The sequence below is a fragment of the Entelurus aequoreus genome, linkage group LG17 (genome assembly GCF_033978785.1).
Source record: "Entelurus aequoreus isolate RoL-2023_Sb linkage group LG17, RoL_Eaeq_v1.1, whole genome shotgun sequence".
NCBI lineage: Eukaryota > Metazoa > Chordata > Actinopteri > Syngnathiformes > Syngnathidae > Entelurus > Entelurus aequoreus.
This window is the reverse complement of record NC_084747.1, coordinates 19292280-19315108: the sequence shown is the minus strand read 5'-3', so window position 1 is coordinate 19315108 and position 22829 is coordinate 19292280. Positions and strand designations below refer to the sequence as shown.

Sequence of the window (22829 nt, the reverse complement as noted above, 5' to 3'; positions counted from 1 at the left end):
TGTGTTTATTGCACAAGAAAGAATTGTGCAAAGAGTCAACTCGGGCGTCTTTTGTCATGCTCACACTCTTAACGTTATCGCTCAATCAAACAGAAAAAGTTTCAAAAAGAAGGAAAAAAAAGAGGCGGGGTGTGTCGGCGTTGGCTGCGGGGCCACACCTTCTTTTCCCCGGCGCCTCTGGATTGGCCCTTCGCGGTCTTCACCCTCTCGAGTTCCGCATCTCGGCTCATTATTTAAGTCTGGCAGCACTTCCTCCTACAACAACAAGAGGAACCTCCTCCGCGCATCCTGGGACACCGAAGCCAAGACCTGCACCGACAACATGTCCGAACAGTCGGCCTTCGACACCAACGTGGTCACCGTGACCCGCTTCGTCATGGAGGAGGGCAGGAAAGCCAAAGGCACCGGAGAGCTGAGCCGGCTGCTGAACGCGCTGTGCACGGCCGTCAAAGCCATCTCCAGCGCGGTGCGCAAAGCCGGCATCGCCCACCTGTAAGTATTTCTTACTAGTCTGACTTATTAGGGTCCCATGATCCATCCTGAACGTCCACGTTGGCACAAACCGAAGCGGGAGAGCAGGTTTAGCTCGCACCAATCAGGAAGCGCATACCTGAGAGGCCACGCCCACTCACCCCTGCAGCCCAGTCGTCATGCTTCAACAGAAATTAAAAATCTCAGTTTAGTACTGTGGAGGTTACTCTTGTAACTCCTCCATCGAAAAGTCCCCACCAAGTTGGAACGTCACAAATATTAAGATGAAGTTGTGTGCGTTCCGGAGAAAAAAGTTGGGTGAGTGAGAGACTAAAGCAGGGGTGTCAAACGTACGGATCCGGCCCGCGGGATGAGTTTGCTAAGTATAAAAATGTGCAAACATTTTTGAATGAAAGAAACTGCTGCTCCAAATGTGTCCACTAGATGTCACAATAACAATTATTTGCATTTTTGTAGATTATGCTACATATGTAAAAAAACAACAACAAATTAAAGCTGCAAGCAGCGTTGGTTGGGCCCGCATATTTGGCAGGTGCTAGTCCTAAGTGTCCAAAAACTTTTGTCCACTGTTAGTCCTAAGTGTCCCAATACTTTTGTTGACATCAGCGCAGTGGTACAGTGGTTCTATTAAGGCTCGTAAAATTACAGCAGCATTATCGGCGCAGCGGTTCTTTGAAGGCTCGTAAAATCAAAACCGTAGCACTTATCAAAACTCTGTGAGTATCCGTCAATCAGAAGGGTTCAATCTCTGTCCTGTAGTAGTTTGAAGCCGAAACGACAAACGCGCTCAGAGGAGATAATGTTTGATGTTTGGTGACCGTTTTTTACAAAAATGTAGTTTTGAAGGCGGGATTGCAAACTTCCTGTTGATTTTTGCTGAAGGGTGTCAATCTATGAAATGTAGGTCTAGGTGAGACTACATAGAAGTTTTTGTTTCATGTCTCTAAGACGTTCCTACCGGAAGTTACAAGCAGTTTTGTCTGTGTTTTCCTCTGAGGAGCAGTTTTGTCTCTGTTTTATTCAAAAATTGCAAGCAGCGATGGACGGGACCGACTTTGACGGCTCATAAAATCCAAACCGGAGCAGTAATTAAAATTCTTTAATCACTTTTTAATCAGACGGGTTCAATCTCTCTCCTGTGCTAATTTGAAGCCGACAAGACAAACGCACTCAGAGGAGATAAGGTTTGAAAAAAGGTGACTGTTTTTACTCAACTTTTGTTTTGAAGGGGGAATTGCAAACTTCCTGTTGATTTTTGCTGGGGGTTGTGAGTGAATGAAATCTAGGTCTAAGTGATACCTACATAGAGGTTTTTGTTTCATGTCTCTACGACATTCCTAGTGGGAGTTACAGGCAGTTTTGTCTGTTTTCTTCCTAGCTAGAGCACAATTTTGAGTTTTGGGGTTTGGTTTTTTGATTAGATCGCAATTTTCGCCAGTCCTGATGTGTGTGTCCAATTTGGTGAGTTTTGAAGCATGTTAGGGGGTCAAATTACAGCTCAAAGAGGCGGCGGTATAATAATAAAGAAAGAATAAAACGCTTGAAATTCAATAGGGTCCTTTTTCCCAAAGGGACATTCGGTCCCTAAATATATGGTGTTAGTGCACCAGTCGTGGAAAATAAGCAAACTACATAAATAATAGGGGTGTGGGAAAAAATCGATTCGAATTCAAATCGCCATTCTCACGTTGTACGATTCAGTATCGATTCTCATTTTTTAAAAGTCGATTTTTTTAATTTTTAAATTTTATTTTATTAATTTTTTTAATTAATCAATCCAACAAAACAATACACAGCAATACCATAACAATGCAATCCAGTTCCAAAACCAAACCCGACCCAGCGACACTCAGAACAGCATAGGGATGATGTTTGATAAGAAATTATCGAGTTCGAGCCTATTATCGAATCCTATTATCGAATCCTATTATCGAATCCTATTATCGAATCCTATTATCGAATCCTCTTATTGAACTGATTCCTTATCGATTCTCTTATCGAGTCCAGATAGGTTGTTGTATATGGGGGAAAAAAACACAATATTTGGTTTAACAAATCACTCCACATTCTCTACTGCTCGCTACTATAGTATTACCATATCTGAGTTATTGTGCAGAAATGTGGGGAAATAACTACAAATGTGCGCTACATTCGTTAACCGTGTTACAAAAAATATCAACTAAACTGATACATAATGTTGGATATAGAGAACATACAAACACAATCATTTCTTGTCGGGACGGGATTCGTTCCCAGGGTTTCAAATAAAGAACCAACTCTTTTTCTTTACTCTAGTGGTCTCGATAACTGGTACCGGTTCTCAAAAACTCACGAGTGTCTCAAAGGGCTGCACAAGCCACAACGACATCCTCTGCTCGGATCCCACATCAGGGCAAGAAAAAAACTCAACCCAATGGGATGACAATGAGAAACCTTGGAGGGGACCGCAGATGTGGGGACCCCCATGGGTGACCGGTGCAATGGACGTCGAGTGGATCTAGCGTAATATTGTGAGAGTCCAGTCTATCACATAATTTATTCAGAAAGTATAAATAATGACAAATAAAAATAGAATATTATTAACCGCGACATGTAAGTGTAAAAGAAAATCCAACAACATTATGATTTGTAAATTTTTCACAATGTGCTTGTTCTTCTTTTTAAACAAAGAAAACCATCTGAAGTTGTCTTTATTTTTAAGTTATCATGCCGTGATTTTACCAGTCCACTTGGGAGTAGATTTTTCCGATCTTTAAATGAGTTTGACACCTCTAGACTAAAGTGAGGATAAAAGTACAAAGAATGTTATATATACATTTTTAAGATTCTGAGCGCATAGAACTTTGTAAGAACAAAGTCGGGATGTGATGAGACAATAAAGTCGTAACATGAAACACTTTGTAATCTTACACAATATTGTCGTAGGATTATGGCAATGTCGTATTTTGGGGGAGAAAAAAGTTGTATAAAAACTATATGAGAAGAATCAATAAAAACATTTTTTAAAAAAAGTTGTTTCACAATCCTAAAGCCGTGACGTGAAAAACATCGGAATATGGGAAAAAGGTCAGACTGGTAAGTAATATGAGGAGAAAGGCTAAGTAAAGGTCATATTTATTTGAGGAAGAAAAACATTTGCAATAACGAAGTGGTGATTGGTGAACAAAAAGTCGTAATGTTATGAAAATGAACTCGTAAGATGAAGAAAATTACGCTGTTTTTCCGAAAGGAAATTCGTAATTTTCAGTTGTCAGGATATGATGAGGCACGAAACACCACGAAACACATAATGTTTTGAGAATAAAGTAGCAGCATTATGGCAATAAAGTCATTTTTTTTTAGAAAAAGTTGTGAACCAGATCTAAAGCTGTGACGTTAAAACATTGAATTGAACAATTTATGAATAAAGTGGGACTCGTAAGTACAAACGTTTGTAATATCATAAGGACAAAGTCGGGATATGATGAGACAAAGTCGTAACATGAAACACTTTGTAATCTTACACAGTATTGTCGTAAGATTATGGCAAAGTTGTATTTTTGGGAGAAAAAAGTTGTACAAAAAATATATGAGAAGAAAGTAATACAATTTTAAAATATAATAAGTTGTTTCACAATCCTATGTGACGTGAAAAACATCGGAATATGGGAAAAAGGTCAGACTGGTAAGTAATATGAGGACAAAGGATAAGTGTAATATTACAAAAAAAGGTCATATTTATTTGAGGAAGAAAAACATTTGCAATAATGAAGTGATTATTGGTGAACAAAAAGTCGTAATGTTAGGAAAATGAACTCGTAAGAGTAAGAAAATGACGCTGTTTTTCCGAGAGGAAATTCGTAATTTTGCAAGAATTAAGTCAGGATATGATGAGACAATAAAGCCATACAATGGAACACTTAATGTTTTGAGAATAATGCAGCAGAATTACGGCAATAAAGTCATATTTATAAAAAAAAAAAAAGTTGTGAACCAGATCTAAAGCTGTGACGTTAAAACATTGCAAATTATTAATAAAGTGGGACTCATAAGTAATATCATGAGGACAAAGTCGGGATATGATGAGACAATAAAGTCGTAACATGAAACACTTTGTAATCTTATACAATAATGTCGTAGGATTATGGCAAAGTCGTATTTTTTGGGAGAAAAAAGCTGTACAAAAAATATATGAGAAGAAAGTAATACAATTTAAAATAAAATAAGTCATTTCACAATCCTAAAGCTGTGACGTGAAAAACATCGGAATATGGGAAAAAGGTCGGACTGCTAAGTAATATGAGGACAAAGGATCAGTGTAATATTACAAAAAATGTCATTTATTTGAGGAAGAAAAACATTTGCAATAATTAAAGGATTATTGGTGAACAAAAAGTCGTAATGTCATGAAAATGAATTCGTAAGACTAAGAAAATGATGCTGTTTTTCCGAGAGGAAATTCGTAATTATGCAAGAATTAAGTCAGGATATGATGAGACAATAAAGCCATACCATGAAACACTTAATGTTTTGAGAATAATGTAGCAGCATTGTGGCAGTAAAGTCATATTTTTTTAGAAAAAGTTGTGAACCAGATCTAAAGCTGTGATGTTAAAACATTGCAATTCATGAATAAAGTGGGACTCGTAAGTAATATCATAAGGACAACGTCGGGATATGATGAGACAATAAAGTCGTAACATGAAACACTTTGTAATCTTACAAAATAATTTCGTAGGATAATGGCAAAGTCATATTATTCGGAGAAAAAAGTTGTACAAAAAATATATGAGAAGAAAGTAATAAAATAAAAAATAAGTAGTTTCAAAATCCTAAAGCCGTGACGCAAAAAACATCGGAATATGGGAAAAAGGTCGGACTGCTAAGTAATATGAGGACAAAGGATAAGTGTAATATTCCAAAAAAAAATCATATTTATTTGAGGAAGAAAAACATTTGCAATTATGAAGTGATTATTGGTAAGAGTAAGAAAATGAAGCTGTTTTTCCGAGAGGAAATTCGTAATTTTGCAAGAATTAAGTCAGGATATGATGAGACAATAAAGCCATACCATGAAATACTTAATGTTTTGAGAATAATGTAGCAGAATTATGACAATAAAGTCAATTTGAGAGAAAAATCTTGTGGTCTAAATCTAAGGCCGTGACGTGAAAAACACAGCAAAATGAGAATAAAGTAATAAATAAGTGTAATATTACAAAAAAGGTCATACTTCTTTGAAAAATAAGTTATTTGTAAGAATGAAGTGGTGATTGGTGAATAAAAAGTCGCAATGTTATAAAAATAAACACGTAAGATTAAGAGAATTAAGCTGTTTTTCCGAGAGCAAATTCATAATTTTGCAAGAGTAAAGTCAGGATATGATGAGGCGATAAAGCCATACCACGAAACACGTAATGTTTTGAGAATAATGTAGCAGCGTTATGGCAATAAAGTCATATTTTTTTAGAAAATGTTGTGAACCAGATCTAAACCTGTGACATTAAAAACATCGCAATATATGAATAAAGTTGGACTCGTAAGTAATATCATGAGGACAAAAGATAAGTGTAATATTACAAAAAAAGGTCATACTTTTTTGAGAAAAATGTTGCAATTTGCAAGGACGAAGTGATGATTGGCGAACAAAAAGTCGTAACGTTATGGAAATAAACTCATAAGATTAAGAAAATTAAGCTGTTTGGAAATTCTGTAATTTGCAAGAATAAAGTCAGGATATGATGAGGCAATAAAGGCATAACATGAAACACGTAATGTTTAGAGAATAATGTAGCAGCATTATAGCAATAAAGTCATATTTTTGGGGGGAAAAGATGTGATCCAGATCTAAAGCTGTGACGTTAAAAACATCGCAATTTGAGAATAATGTCGGATTTGTAACTAATAGAATGAGGACAAAAGATGAGTGTAGTATTACAAAGAGAAAGCTCTTTGAGAAAACTGTTGTAATTTGCAAGAATGAAGTGGTGATTGGTGAACAAAAAGTCGTAAAGTTACGATATTAAAGTCCTTAGATTAAGAAAATAACGATATCTAAGAGACGAAAATTGTAATTTTGCAAAAATGAAGTCATAGAATGATGAGTCAATAAAGGCCTAACATGAAACACGGTGTAATGTTACGAGAATAATGTGGTAGCATTATGGCAATAAAGTTATATTTTTTTTACAGAAAAAAGTTGTGATCCAGATATAATGCTTTGAGGTAAAGAAAAACATTGTAATATGAGAATATAGTTGGAGTCATATTTCTATTAGAAAAATGGAATTTGCAAGAATGAAATAGTGATTGGCGAACAAAAAGTCGTAAAGTTACGATAAAAAAGTCATAAGATTAAGAAAACAAAGCTGTTATCCCAGGGAGAAAATTCGCAATTATGAAAGAACGAAGTCAGGATACGATGAGACAATAAAAATGTAACAAGAAACACGTTGTAATGTTACGAGAATAATGGGGTAGCATTATCGCAATAGTCATATTTTTGGGAGAAAATAATGATGATACAAGTCTAAAGCTATGACCTGAAACCAATCGTTATGTGTTTAACGTTGTAGTATTGAGGACAAAAAAGTTGTTTATTTTTGTAAATGTTGCAAAACAATTGTCATATTTCCCTGACAAATAAGTTGTAAGTTGCAAGAATAAAGTACTGATGGAAAAAATAAAATCATAATGTTACGGAAAAAAAAACCTCACAAGATTATGATGATAAAGGCTTGTTTAGAGAAAGAAATAAGTTGTAACATGATGAGGCATGACATAAAATTACGAGAATAAAGTCATATCTTCTGGAAAAGTCGTAACACAGCAAAACTGTTGTGACACAAGAAAAGTCATAACACGAGAATATATTATGAGAATAAAGTTGCAATATTATGACAAAGAGCTCTAATGTTAAAGACAAAGTACTACAAAAATAGTGTCAATTATGAAAACAAAGTTGTGCTCCGTGAAAAAGGTACGGATGTATATTGTAAAGAAAAAAAAAGTACCGGTAGTAATTAAACTGTACAAAAACAAAATCATAATGTTAAAAGGTAAAAAATAGTTGAAATATTAAAAAATGAATCCTACATTTAGACAAAAGTCATTACATTACAAAAAATAAAGTTGAAGTGTTAGAAAAAAGAAAGTATATGTAGCCAAGGTCGAATTATTGTTGTAATCCTACCAAATAGTCTTTCATTCATAGACAAAAGTGGTAATATTATGGAAGAAAAAAGTCAACTTTAGGACCCTATTTAAAGAGTTGTAGATGCTCCTCCACATTGAGAGGAGCATCAAGGGGGTTCAGGCATCTGGTCAGATTGCCCCCTGAACGCCTCCCTGGGGAGGAATATAGAGCGCGTCCGACCGGTAGGAGACCACGAGGAAGACCCAGGACACGTTGGCGGAACTATGTCTTCCAGCTGGCCTGGGAATGCCTCGGGATCCCCCGGGAAGATCTGGACAAAGTAGGGAAGTCTGGGATTCTCTGCTTAGGCTGCTGCTCCCGCGACACGACTTTCAGATAAGCCTAAGTAGAGGAATGGATAGATGTCCCACACAGTATAGGCAGGCATCAGCAGATTCATTTTTAAACATTATTGACGGAATTTAGGTTTACTCAACCCCAGGCTTCCTCTCATTTGAGGACATGCAGAGTCATGCATACTTGGTGTCATTTACCTTCTACTGTACTTCCTGAAAACATCAATCATGAGTAAAGTTTGATCCAGCTAATGAATCTCCTTATATACACTGAGAACAAGCGTGCTCTGCAGTGGTCATTTGTGTTTTATGGACATCTGCTGTTTTTTAGGATATAGGATACTGATAACTAACGATATTTAAAGGCCTAGTGAAATGAATTTTTTTTATTTAAACCGGGATAGCAGATCCATTCTAGGTGTCGTACTTGATCATTTCGTGATATTGCCATATTTTTGCTGAAAGGATTTAGTAGAGAACATCGACGATAAAGTTCGCAACTTTTGGTCGCTGATAAAAAAAAGCCTTGCCTGTACCGGAAGTAGCGTGACGTCACAGGCTGAGGACTCCTCACATTTCCCCATTGTTTACAATGCAGCGAGAGCGATTCGGACCGAGAAAGCGACGATTACCCCATTAATTTGAGCCAGGATGAAAGATTCGTGGATGAGGAAAGTGAGAGCGAAGGATTAGAGTGCAGTGCAGGACGTATCTTTTTTCGCTCTGACCGTAACTTAGGTACAAGCTGGCTCATTGGATTCCACACTTTCTCATTTTTCTATTGTGAGTTACGGATTTGTATTTAAACCACCTCGGATACTATATCCTCTTGAAAATGAGAGTCGAGAACGCGAAATGGACATTCACAGTGACTTTTATCTCCATGACAATACATCTGTGAAGCACTTTAGCTACGGAGCTAACGTGATAGCATCGTGCTTAAATGCAGATAGAAACAAAAGAAATAAACCCCTGACCGGAAGGATAGACAGAAAATCAACAATACTATTAAACCATGGACATGTAAATACACGGTTAATGCTTTCCAGCTTGGCGAAGCTTAACAATGCTGTTGCTAACGACACCATTGAAGCTAACTTAGCAACGGGACCTCACAGAGCTATGATAAAAACATTAGCGCTCCACTTACGCCAGCCAGCCCTCATCTGCTCATCAACACCCGTGCTCACCTGCGTTCCAGCGAACGACAGAAGGACGAAGGACTTCACCCAATCATCCGTGTGGTCGGCGGCTAGCGTCGGCTAGCGCGTCTACTATCCAAGTCAAAGTCCTGGTTGTGTTGCTACAGCCAGCCGCTAATACACCGATCCCACCTGCAACTTTCTTCTTTGCAGTCTTCATTGTTCATTAAACAAATTGCAAAAGATTCACCAACACAGATGTCCAGAATACTGTGGAATTTTGAGATGAAAACAGAGCTTTTTTGTATTGGATTCAATGGTGTCCGAATACTTCCGTTTAACTAGTGACGTCACGCGCATACGTCATCATACATGGACGTTTTCAACCGGAAGTTTAGCGGGAAATTTAAAATTGCACTTTATAAGTTAACCCGGCCGTATTGGCATGTGTTGCAATGTTAAGATTTCATCATTGATATATAAACTATCAGACTGCGTGGTCGGTAGTAGTGGGTTTCAGTAGGCCTTTAACAAGTACCAGTCAGTGAGTCCTCATCCTTGACTTCCGATTCATTGACGGACCGTCCCTCGTCCTCTGTGTCTACACCAGCTACGGTATCGCGGGCAGCACCAACGTGACGGGTGACCAGGTGAAGAAGTTGGACATCTTGTCCAACGACCTGGTCATCAACATGATCAAGGCGTCCTTCACCTCCTGCCTGCTGGTGTCGGAGGAGAACGAAAAAGCCATCGTTGTGGATCCTGAGACCAGGGTACCCCAAAACGCAACTAAAAGCATAGTTCTGTCGGAACTACTTTCTGGAACTGACCACACAGTTCGTCCCTTCAGGGCAAGTACATCGTATGTTTCGACCCTCTGGATGGTTCCTCCAACATCGACTGTCTGGTATCCATCGGAACCATCTTCGCCATCTATAAGAAGGTACGTCACTCTTTCCTCTAACGTCCTAAATGGTAAAACGGTAATGCCCACCGTCACGTCTTGCAGGCCACAGACGACGAGCCGCGCGAGAAGGACGCCCTGCAGCCCGGCAGGAACCTGGTGGCGGCGGGCTACGCCCTCTACGGGAGCGCCACCATGATGGTGCTCTCCACCGGCCAGGGGGTCAACTGCTTCATGCTGGACCCGGTCAGTACAGAGTTTAACAAGATCCAGTACAGCAGCCAATGTTACTTTAGCCTAACACAAACTCAAATGAGTCATGATTCCATTTAGACCAAATACAGTTTGGATCCAAATTCACACCATTTTTGGAACACCAACGATAACTGAAAATAGAGTTTGATAAAAAATTATGCGGGGATCAAAAACTACAATAAATGCAAATTTGTAACTATATGTAACTATATGTATAACCATCAAATAGTTGATTACATTTGGTGTGCATCAAGATTTAGATCTGACTGTAACAACTCAAATAGTTTTCAAAATATTTAAATTTTAAATTTATATAATTCATAGAACTTTTGTCATCCTGATGTTGATCCAGACCAATAATTTGTAATACGTAATACTTCTAAATTACTCATAAATTACTAATATTTGTATATTAACTCATGGACAGATTTGGATTAAATCTGGTGTGTATACAGATCCTTTTTTGTTTAACATAGATGTAACGGAAATTGTTATAAACTGATTTTGATCAAATTTGGTGTGGATCGAGATTGTTTCTGAAATATGGACTTAACTCATTGCTAACAGATATTTTTAATCAAATTTGGTGTGGATCCAAATCCCTTTTGCAACATGAAAATGATCAGATTGTAAACGGATTTCAATCAAATCTGGTGTGCATAAATCCCTTTTGTAACATGAAAATGATCAGATTGTAAACCGATTTCAATCAAATCTGGTGTGGATCCAGATTATTTTTGTAAATTTGACATTACTTACTTTGTTAAAATAATTAAATACAATCTGGCGTGGACCCAGATTCTTTTTTGCACCATAAAAATGATCAAATTGTAAACCGATTTCAATCAAATCTGGTGTGGATTCAGATCATTTTGCAACATGGGCATTACTTATATTGTTAACAGACTTTAATCAAATCTGGTGTGGATCCAGATTATTTTTGTAAATTTGACATTACTTACATTGTTAACATATTTAAATCGAATATGGCGTGGATCCAGATCCTTTTTTGCAACATAAAAATGATCAAATTGTAAACCGATTTCAATCACATCTGGTGTGGATTCAGATAATTTTTGCAACATGGGCATTACTTATATTGTTAACAGACTTTAATCAATTCTGGCGTAGATCCAGATCTTTTTTTGCAACATAAAAATGATCAAATTGTAAACCGATTTCAATCAAATCTGGTGTGGATTCAGATAATTTTTGCAACATAGGCATTACTTATATTGTTAACAGACTTTAATCAAATCTGGTGTGGATCCAGATTATTTTTGTAAATTTGACATTACTTACATTGTTAACATATTTAAATCGAATATGGCGTGGATCCAGATCCTTTTTTGCAACATAAAAATGATCAAATTGTAAACCGATTTCAATCACATCTGGTGTGGATTCAGATAGTTTTTGCCACATGGGCATTACGTATATTGTTAACAGATTTTAATCAAATCTGGCATAGATCCAGGTCCTTTTTGCAACATGAAAATTATTGAATTGTAAGCCATTTTTAATCAAATTGTGTGGCTCCAGATCCTTATTGCAACATGGACATTGTAAATCGATTTCCATTAAATCTGGTGTGGATCCCGAACCTGTTTGCAACATAGACATAACACAATGTATTAAAAGATTTCAATCAAATTGAGTATAGATTCACATGGTTTTTGCAACATGGACATTACTTATATTGTTAACAGATTTCAATAAATCTGACGTGGATCCAGATCCTTTGTGCAACAATAACTCAAATTGTTGTGAACTGATTTAAACATGTACTGTGTGGATCCAGATCATTTTTCCTATGTAAACATGACTCAAATTGTTAACAGATTTCAAGCAAATCTGTTGTGGATCCAGATTTGAATCAAACCTGGTGCTGATTCGGATCCTTGTTGTAACATGGATGTAACTCAATTTGTGAACTGATTCTGATCAAATTAGGTGTTGAGCTAGATTGTTTTTATAACATGGACATAACTCAAATTGCTAACAAATTTCAATCTAATGGGGTGTGGCTCCGGATTCTTTTTACAATATGGACGTAAATCAAATTACTGTGAACTAATTTTAAACAATTTTGGTGTGGACATTTATTTACGATTTTGACCCCACTCAAATTGTGGACAAATGTTGGTGTAGAATCAGATTTCGATGATTCTGATAACGCCAATAGATATAAACTGATTTGGATTACATTTGGAAAAAAGCTAACTATGTAATCAAGATCTGGGTCCAGATCTTGGACACTATTCAAAAACGTTTTGATGAAAACCAGAGTGACTAAAACATAGACCTATCTTTGTGCTCTTTGCTCATCAGGCCATTGGTGAATTCATCCTGGTGGACCGGGATGTGAAGATAAAAAAGCGGGGCAAGATCTACAGCTTGAATGAGGGCTACGCCAAACACTTTGAGCCGGCCGTCACCGAGTATTTGCAGAAGAAGAAGTTTCCTCAGGTAATGTTGACATCACTGCTGAGGAAACAAGCAGGAAGTAGCCTTTTGAAATTCTCTCCAGGGACTCTCTTGACAACTTTCTTTTGTCTAAAGCTTCCTGAACCTTCACTGCATCCGAGTGTCTGTCTTTCATGTTAGCTGAATACAAACACCAAATAATGTAGTATTAGAAAAAGAGTGCAGGTATACATATACGTATACATACATACCCCTACAACGATGACCATATCACATGTTGCTCATTGATTCATTCTTTTTTAACTTTGGACTCTAGGACGGCACCGAGCCCTATGGCGCCCGCTACATCGGATCCATGGTGGCCGACGTCCACCGGACACTAATGTACGGCGGAATCTTTTTATATCCTGGAAATGCAAAGAACCCGGAAGGAAAGGTGAGATTCTCGCAATGACTGTAAAACTACATTCCGTATTTTTGTGACTATAAGTCGCACTTAAAATCCTTTCATTTTCTACAAAACTGGACAGTGCGCCTTATAACTCGGTGCGCCTAATGTACGGAATAATCCTGGTTGTGGATACCGACCTCGGAGCTATTTTATTTGGTACATGGTGTAATGATAGGTGTGACCAGTAGATGGTAGTCACACATAAGAGATACGTGTAGACTGCGAGATGATGCCAGTAAACAACACCACAATTTTAAATGTTATCGTTGAGAATATAGAACATTACACACGGCGCTCAAAAATGTGTCAAAATGTTTTAGTACGACTTTGGTAAGCTATGAACCCGGACCGCTTGATGGATTGTTAACATACGATTATGGTGCGTGTATAAGGACCGCATAAATGGCACCCATTAGCAGACATATTATCTGGCGTTTTGTTTTGCAATATTATGCAAAAGCAACTTTTCTTACCTTTTGGTACCTGCTGATGTGTATTTGGGATCTGCATAAGTCCTAAAAATGTTTGCGCGTCCGCCATTGTAGTCCGTGATGACGCCGTAGTCAACAAGCGTCTTTTTTTTTATCTATCTTCTTGTTATGGGACATTCATCCTCCGCTGTTGCTATTTCTAATATAAAGTAGTGTAAAGTTCTAACTAGAGAAGTCCAATAATGGCTTTTTTGCCGATATCCGATATTCCGATATTGTCCAACGCTTGATTACCGATTCTGATATCAGCCGATACCAATATATATAGTCGTGGAATGAACACATTATTATGCCTAATTTTGTTGTGATGCCCCGCTGGATGCATTAAACAATGTAACTTTACCATGAATTGATTAACGTGGACCCCGACTTTAACAAGTTGAAAAACTTATTGGGGTGTTACCATTTAGTGGTCAATTGTACGGAATATGTACTGTACTGTGCAATCTACTAATACAAGTATTAATCAATCAATCAAAAACAAGGTTTTCCAAAATAAGAGAACAACTTCAACTCCAGTTATGGAAAAAAATGCCAACATGGCACTGCCATATTTATTATTGAAGTCACAAAGTGCATTATTTTTTTTAACATGCCTCAAAACAGCTTGGAATTTGGGACATGCTCTCCCTGAGGTAATCCTGATACCCACTACAACTATGGGAAATACTATACTTTGACTTTCACGATGTGCATTATTTTTTTTATTTTTTTTAAACATGCCTCAAAACAACAGCTACAAAAACAATGAAGGCACACAGCTTCAGTCCAGAGTATACTAGAGCATTCTTGCCAACCTTGAGACCTCCAAATTCGGGAGATGGGGGGTGGCGGGGTTGAGGTGGGCGGGGTTTGGTGGTAGCGGGGTGTATATTGTAGCGTCCCGGAAGAGTTAGTGCTGCAAGGGGTTCTGGGTATTTGTTCTGTTGTGTTTATGTTGTGTTACGGTGCGGATGTTCTCCCGAAATGTGTTTGTCATTCTTGTTTGGTGTGGGTTCACAGTGTGGAGCATATTTGTAACAGTGTTAAAGTTGTTTATACGGTCACCCTCAGTGTGACCTGTATGGCTATTGATCAAGTATGCCTTGCATTTACTTGTGTGTGTGTAAAAGCCGCATATATCATGTGACTGGGCCGGCACGCTGTTTGTATGGAGGATAGGCGGACGTGACGACAGGTTGTAGATCAGTGTTTTACAGCCTTTTTTGAGCCAAGGCACATTTTTTGCGTTGAAAAAATACGGAGGCACATCACTAGCAGAAATCATTAAAAAAACAAAACTCAGTTGACAGTTAAAAGTCATTGTCGCAATTGTTGGATATGAATTTAAACCATACCCAAGCATGCATCACTATAGCTCTTGTCTCAAAGTAGGTGTACTGTCATGACCTGTCACATCACGCCGTGACTTACTTGGAGTTTTTTGCTGTTTTCCTGTGTTTAGTGTTTTAGTTCTTGTCTTGCGCTCCTATTTTGGTAGCTTTTTCTCTTTTTTTGGTATTTTCCTGTGTAGCAGTTTAATGTCTTCCTTTGAGCGCTAATCCCCGCATATACTTTGTTTCAGCAATCAAGAATATTTCAGTTGTTTTTATCCTTCTTTGTGGGGACATTGTTGATTGTCATGTCATGGTCGGATGTACATTGTGGACGCCGCCTTTGCTCCATAGTAAGTTTTTGCTGTCGTCCAGCATTCTGGTTTTTTTTACTTTGTAGCCAGTTCAGTTTTAGTTTCGTTGTGCATAGCCTTCCCTAAGTTTCAATGCCATTTCGGAAGGGCACTCACCTTTTGTTTATTTTTGGTTTAAGCATAAGACATCTTTTTACCTGCGTTTACAAAGCAAATAGCTACCGGCTGCCACCTACTGATATGGAAGAGTATTACACGGTTACTCTGCCGAGCTCTAGACAGCACAGACACTCAACAACAACACATCATTTGCAGACTAGAATTACTGGTTTGCAAAAAATTTTTAACCCAAATATGTGAAATTAGATAATCTCCCACGGCACACCAGACTGTACCTCACGGCACACTAGTGTGCCGCGGCACAGTAGTTGAAAAACACTGTTGTAGAGGACGCTAAAGGCGGTGCCTTTATTGTTGTCCGGGTGGAAATCGGGAGAAATTCGGGAGAATGGTTGCCGATTGAAATATGGGAGTCTCCCGGGAAAATCGGGAGGGTTGGCAAGTATGCCCTACGTCCGTGTTTTACCGGCGTTTTAAAAAGTCATTAATTTTACTTTGTGAAACCGATACAGATCATTTCCGATATTACATTCTAAAGCATTTATCGGCCGATAATATCGTCAGGCTGATATTATCGGACATCTCTAGTTCTAACTTATATCTCCCTTTGGAAATGTTAAAAAATTACCAGTGTAGTGAGTTTACATAATTCACCCACGGAACTTTAGTTATTAGAGAGTTCTGGTCGGACGGTTTGTCACGAGACACATTTCCGGCGTTGTTGTTGTTACACTAGTGAGCCACGGATGAGGACATGCTGCTCCGTTATTGATTGAAGTAAAGTCTGAATGTCATTAAAACAGTTAGCGCCATCTTTTGACACTTCTTCCACTCCCGTCCTTGCACGCTACACCGCTACAACAAAGATGTTGGGGAGAAGACGCTGTCGAAGGTGAGCCGCGTAAATAAGACCACCCACAAAAAAATTGTTTTTCATTTTTGTCACAAAAAAATCATAATAGGACCCTTTAATGCGCCTTATAAAATGAAAAAAGACCTGAATAATCCGGTGCACCCTATGGTCCAGAAAATACTGTATAATATCATATTTAAAGTTGTATAAATAATCAAAGTATAAGCTAATAGTAGCCCCTGAGTCGTAAACAAATTGCTGAAATATGACACGTACTGTGGCTTGCGTGACAACAGACCTTTACGTTTACCTCCAAAAAAATAATCTAGCTTCTCATCAGCGCCGACGCAGACCGCACGGCTGTGAAGCGAAGTGAATTACATTTATATAGCGCTTTTTCTCAAGTGGCTCAAAGCGCTTTACATAGTGAAACCCAATATCTAAGTTACATTCAAACCAGTGTGGGTGGCACTGGGAGCAGGTGGGTAAAGTGTCTTGCCCAAGGACACAACGGCAGTGACTAGGATAGCGGAAGCGGGGATCGAACCTGCAACCCTCAAGTTGCTGGCACGGCCGCTCTACCAACCGAGCTACACCGCCCGGTATAGCTGTGGTAGGTTGGCTTTTTTAATACATCCTTTTCGGGTTTTTCCTCGGGTTTTACTGCCCACCTTGGCAAATGTCTTCGCAATATGGACAATAAAAGTGACCGTTCTTTCAAACTGATTAGCTCCGGCTCCAACAACCATGTGGCTGTTGCTTCAGTTCAGTTCAGTCGCCATTGTTCACTACTCCTACTACACACATTTAGCTAATAGCTCGTCACTCAGTGGCCTGGTGGTTAGAGCAGGGGTCACCAACGCGGTGCCCGCGGGCACCAGGTAGCCCGTAAGGACCAGATGAGTAGCCCGCTGGCCTGTTCTAAAAATAGCTCAAATAGCAGCACTTACCAGTGAGCTGCCTCTATTTTTTAAATTGTATTTATTTACTAGCAAGCTGGTCTCGCTTTGCTCGACATTTTTAATTCTAAGAGAGACAAAACTCAAATAGAATTTGAAAATCCAAGAAAATATTTTAAAGACTTGGTCTTCACTTGTTTAAATAAATTCATTACTTTTTTTACTTTGCTTCTTATAACTTTCAGAAAGACAATTTTAGAGAAAAAATACAACCTTAAAAATGATTTTAGGATTTTTAAACACATATACCTTTTTACCTTTTAAATTCCTTCCTCTTCTTTCCTGACAATTTAAATCAATGTTCAAGTAAATTTATTTTTTTTATTGTAAAGAATAATACATTAATTTTAATTTAATTCTTCATTTTAGCTTCTGTTTTTTCGACGAAGAATATTTGTGAAATATTTCTTCAAACTTATTATGATTAAAATTCAAAAAAATTATTCTGGCAAATCTAGAAAATCTGTAGAATCAAATTTAAATCTTATTTCAAAGTCTTTTGAATTTCTTTTAATATTTTTGTTCTGGAAAATTTAGAAGAAATAATGATTGGTCTTTGTTAGAAATATAGCTTTGTCCAATTTGTTATATATTCTAACAAAGTGTAGATTGGATTTTAACCTATTTAAAACATGTCATCAAAATTCTAAAATTAATCTTAATCAGGGAAAATTACTAATGATGTTCCATAAATTATTATTTTTATTTTTTCAAAAAGATTTGAATTAGCTAGTTTTTCTCTTCTTTTTTTCGGTTGAATTTTGAATTTTAAATAGTCGAAATTGAAGATAAACTATGTTTCAAAATTTAATTTTCATTTTTTTTCGTGTTTTCTCCTTTTTTAAACCGTTCAATTAAGTGTAAATATCATTAATTATTAATAATAACACAGAGTTAAAGGTAAATTGAGCAAATTGGCTATTTCTGGCAATTTATTTAAGTGTGTATCAAACCGGTAGCCCTTCGCATTAATCAGTACCCAAGAAGTAGCTCTTGGTTTCAAAAAGGTTGGTGACCCCTGGGTTAGAGTGTCCGTCCTAAGATGGGTAGGTTGTGAGTTCAAACCCCGGCTGAGTCATACCAAAGACTATAAAAATGGGACCCATTACCTCCCTGCTTGGCACTCAGCATCAAGGGTTGGAATTGGGGGTTAAATCACCAAAAATGATTCCCGGGCGCGGCCACCGCTGCTGCTCACTGCTCCCCTCACCTCCCAGGGGGTGATCAAGGGTGATGGGTCAAATGCAGAGAATAATTTCACCACACCTAGTGTGTGTGTGAAAATCATTGGTACTTAACTTTAACAAGAGTTCTGGTTGCTCATGCAGGAAAACACTGCCCTCTAGCGATTTGGAAGAACATTGCAAGTCATGGCGTCAGCTCCCCAAGCTATAAATCAAAACCTGGGCATTCTGCGGCCCGCGGGCCACATCTGGCCCTTTGTGCGTCCCTGTCCGGCCCGCGTGAGTCCAATCATAAATTACAAAATACATTTTAAAAAGTATCTATGTCGAGTGTGCAATACAACGGTGCTGCTTTTGTTTTGAAAAGCGTTATTTGTATTACTTCCGTGTGGACGTATGCGCGTGCGTAATTGTGAGTGAATGTGAACAGCTGCAATCACAAATTACAAAATAAAGTTGAAAAAACATCTATGTCGTGCGCGCAATACAACTGTGCTGCTTTTATTTTGAAAAGTGTTATTTATGGGCGTATGTCCGTGTGTAACCTGTGAGTGAAGGTGCACAGCGACAAGTGATGCAGGGTTTACACCTGAGACGCTAAAAAGAGAAAAGTTGATGACGAATGGCGTGTTTTCAACAAGACATGGACTGCCAAGCAACGTTCCCACTAAGGTGCGCGCCTGCGCAATTGCGCACTGCTCAAGCGTCCTCTGCGCACAGCAAATATATGCCGCGCACCAAATCAAACCCATCTGAATACTAAACAAAAGAAACACATTTATTCTGTGTAATTTTGCAATACAACTCTGGGTGACAGTGACAACAAGCGGCCCTAACGGTGTTCGTCAACACCGTTCAATTGAACACCGTTCAATTATTGTAACGTCTATCGAGATGCTTTGAGGCCAGGAATTATATCGATCACTTTATTGAGCAAAACTGTTTATATTCGGCCATAACCACACCAAAAATATGAGTAAAACACTCCTATCTCGAAAAATTAGTCATTTTCTGCTGTACAAACCAGGCCAAAACCAACTTGCCATCTGTCACCAACACGCATACCACTAAACCACTGGTGCGTTTATGGCCACACAAAAAGTCGGACAACTCAAACACCACACAAAGTTACACTATGACTCCTCAGTGTGCTTATTGTACTGTCATTTATTATTAATGTTAATTTATTTATATTAATCATGGAATGCTGTTACTAAAGAAAGTTACAGGAATGCACACTTCATCCTATGTTTACATTTCATTGTGCAACATGAGGATGTTTAAGGGGAACTAAATGTGATCTCTGAAAGGGGTACAAATGATTTCCAAAGCAGTGCTTTTGGTATAAAGTTAAGTTAGGTTAAATGAAAGTATTATTATTATTATTAATTATTATTATTATTATTTATCTTACGGTATACATCAAGAATAATATTGAGCAAAATGTAATTGAAATATTGTCGATGTGGCCCTCCAGCAGTGCTCGGGTTGCTCATGCGGCCCCCGGTAAAAATTAATTGCCCACCCCTGTATTAATCAATCAAGACGCAGGATATGTGACGCGAGAGCATACAGTGAGGTCCACAAGTATTTGCACACCCTGCAATTTTGCAAGTTCTCCCACTTAGAAATTAGGGAGAGGTGTGAAATGTTCATCATAGATGTATTTCCACTGTTAGAGACATAATCTAAAAAGAAAAATCCGGATATCACATTGTATGATTTTGTTTTAAAGGCCTACTGAAATGAATTTTTTTTATTTAAACGGGAATAGCAGATCCATTCTATGTGTCATACTTGATCATTTCGCGATATTGCCATATTTTTGCTGAAAGGATTTAGTATAGAACGACGATAAAGATCTCAACTTTTGGTATCTGATTAAAACAACCCTTGCCCCTACCGGAAGTAGCGTGACGTCACAAGACAAAGGATTCCTCACAATTCCGCTTTGTTTACAATGGAGCGAGAGACATTCGGACCGAGAAAGCGACGATTACCCCATTAATTTGAGCGAAAAGATGAAAGATTCGTGGATGAAGAACTTTAGAGTGAAGGACTACAGTGTAGTGCGGGGTGTATCTTTTTTCGCTCTGACCGTAACTTAGGTACAAGCTGGCTCATTGGATTCCACACTCTCTCCTTTTTCTATTGTGGATCACGGATTTGTATTTTAAACCACCTCAGATACTATATCCTCTTGAAAATGAGAGTCGAGAACGCGAAATGGACATTCACAGTGACTGAACATGTAAATACAAGGTTAATAATTTTCAGCTTGGCGAAGCTAAAATAATAGAAGCTAACTTAGCTACGGGGCTAACGTGATAGCATCAGTCTCAAATGCAGATAGAAACTAAATGAAAAAAAAACCCTGACTGGAAGGATAGACAGAAGATCAACAATACTATTAAACCATGAACATGTAAATACACGGTTAATAATTTTCAGCTTGGCGAAGCTAAAAAAATAGAAGCTAACTTAGCTACGGGGCTAATGTGATAGCATCAGTCTCAAATGCAGATAGAAACTAAATAAAAAAAAAACCCTGACTGGAAAGATAGACAGAAGATCAACAATACTATTAAACCATGAACATGTAAATACACGGTTAATCATTTTCAGCTTGGCGAAGCTAAAAAAAATAGAAGCTAACTTAGCTACGGGGCTAACGTGATAGCATCAGTCTCAAATGCAGATAGAAACTAAATTTAAAAAAACCCTGACTGGAAGGATAGACAGAAGATCAACAATACTATTAAACCATGAACATGTAAATAAACGGTTAATAATTTTCAGCTTGGCGAAGCTAAAAAAAATAGAAGCTAACTTAGATGCGGCGGCGGGCGTTGTAGCTTTTGACGACACCCCGGCCGCCATCAGAGTCGGCAAGAAACATATATTTCCCCAAAGTTACGTACGTGACATGCACATATCGACACGCACGTACGGGCAAGCGATCAAATGTTTGGAAGCCAAAGCTGTACTAACCGTAGTACGTCTGCTATCCTGCTCAAAACACAACACAACCTCCTGGTGTTGGTGTTGCTACAGCCAGCCGCTAATACATCGATCGCACCTACAACTTTCTTATTTGCAATCTCCATTGTCCATTAAACAAATTGCAAAAGATTCACCAACACAGATGTCCAGAATACTGTGGAATTTTGTCGAATAAAACAGAGGTATTTGTATGGGTCCAAACACTTCCCTTGACCTCGTGACGTCACGTGCATACGTCATCATACCGCGACGTTTTCAAGCGTAAGTTTCGCGGGAAATTTAAAATTGCACTTTATAAGTTAACCCGGCCGTATTGGCATGTATTGCAATGTTAAGATTTCATCATTAATATATAAACTATCAGACTGCGTGGTCAGTAGTAGTGGGTTTCAGTAGGCCTTTAATGATTTATTTGTATGTTACTGGGTGTTCATAAGTATTTGCACACATGAGAATCAGCAAGAATTATGACTCTCAAAGAGCTGTCAGTCTACCTTAAAAAAAAGTCCACCTTTACCCCACAACTAATCACCCACCCACCACCCCTTTTGAGCTCATTAAAGTCACTTGTGCAGCCCACAGTCAGTCAAGGTCCAACTGCTACCATGGGCAAGACCAGAGACAAAATTGTAGAGCAACACAAAGCTGGAAAAGGCTATGGGACAATTGGGAAGCAGCTTGGTGAGAATAGATCAACTGTTGCAGCAATTGTTAGAACATGGAAGAGGCTAAACATGACTGCTAATCTACCTCGGACTGGGGCTCCATGTAAGATCTCTCCTCGTGGGGCATCACTCATGATAAGAAAAGTGAGGAATCGGCCCAGAACTACACGGCAGGAGCTGGTGAATGTCCTGAAGAGAGCTGGTACCACTGTTTCCAAGGCTACTATCAGTAGAACACTAAGGCGTAGTGGTTTAAAATCATACATCGCACGGAAGGTTCCCCTGCTTAAGTCAGCCCATGTCTGAAGTTTGCCAATGGCCATCTGGATGATCCAGAGGAGTCATGGGAGAAAGTCATGTGGTCAGATGAGACTAAAATAGAACTTCTTGGTATAAACTCCACTCGTCGGGTTTGGAGGAAAAAGAAGGATGAGTATCATCCAAAGAACACCATCCCTACTGTGAAGCATGGGGGTGGAAACAAACATCATGCTTTGGGGTTGCTTTTCAGCAAAGTGGACAGGACGACTGCACTGTATTAAGGAGAGGATGAACAGGGCCATGTATTGAGAGATTTTGGCCAAAAACCTCCTTCCCTCAGTCAGAGCATTGAAGATGGGTCGTGGCTGGGTCTTCCAACATGAAGCACACAGCCAGGATAACCAAGGAGTGGCTCCATACCAAGCATATCAAGGTTCTGGAGTGGTCTAGCCAGTCTCCAGACCTAAATCCAATAGAAAATATTTGGAGGGAGCTGAAACTTTGTGTTGCTCGGCGACAGCCTCG

The 22829-nt window shown here is 38.5% G+C and overlaps 1 protein-coding gene across 1 annotated transcript in view; it reads left to right on the top strand.

The window, feature by feature from the left end:
* Positions 1 to 213: 213 nt before the first annotated feature.
* The window catches only part of LOC133631901 (fructose-1,6-bisphosphatase 1-like), a 25502-nt gene continuing 2886 nt past the window's right edge, over positions 214 to 22829 (top strand). Inside the window, exons 1-6 of the mRNA XM_062024082.1 lie at positions 214 to 492; positions 9715 to 9877; positions 9955 to 10047; positions 10114 to 10254; positions 12595 to 12732; positions 13007 to 13126. Of these exons, the coding sequence (XP_061880066.1) occupies positions 323 to 492; positions 9715 to 9877; positions 9955 to 10047; positions 10114 to 10254; positions 12595 to 12732; positions 13007 to 13126 (825 nt within the window). The 5' untranslated portion in view covers positions 214 to 322. The remainder of the gene's footprint in view (positions 493 to 9714; positions 9878 to 9954; positions 10048 to 10113; positions 10255 to 12594; positions 12733 to 13006; positions 13127 to 22829) is intronic.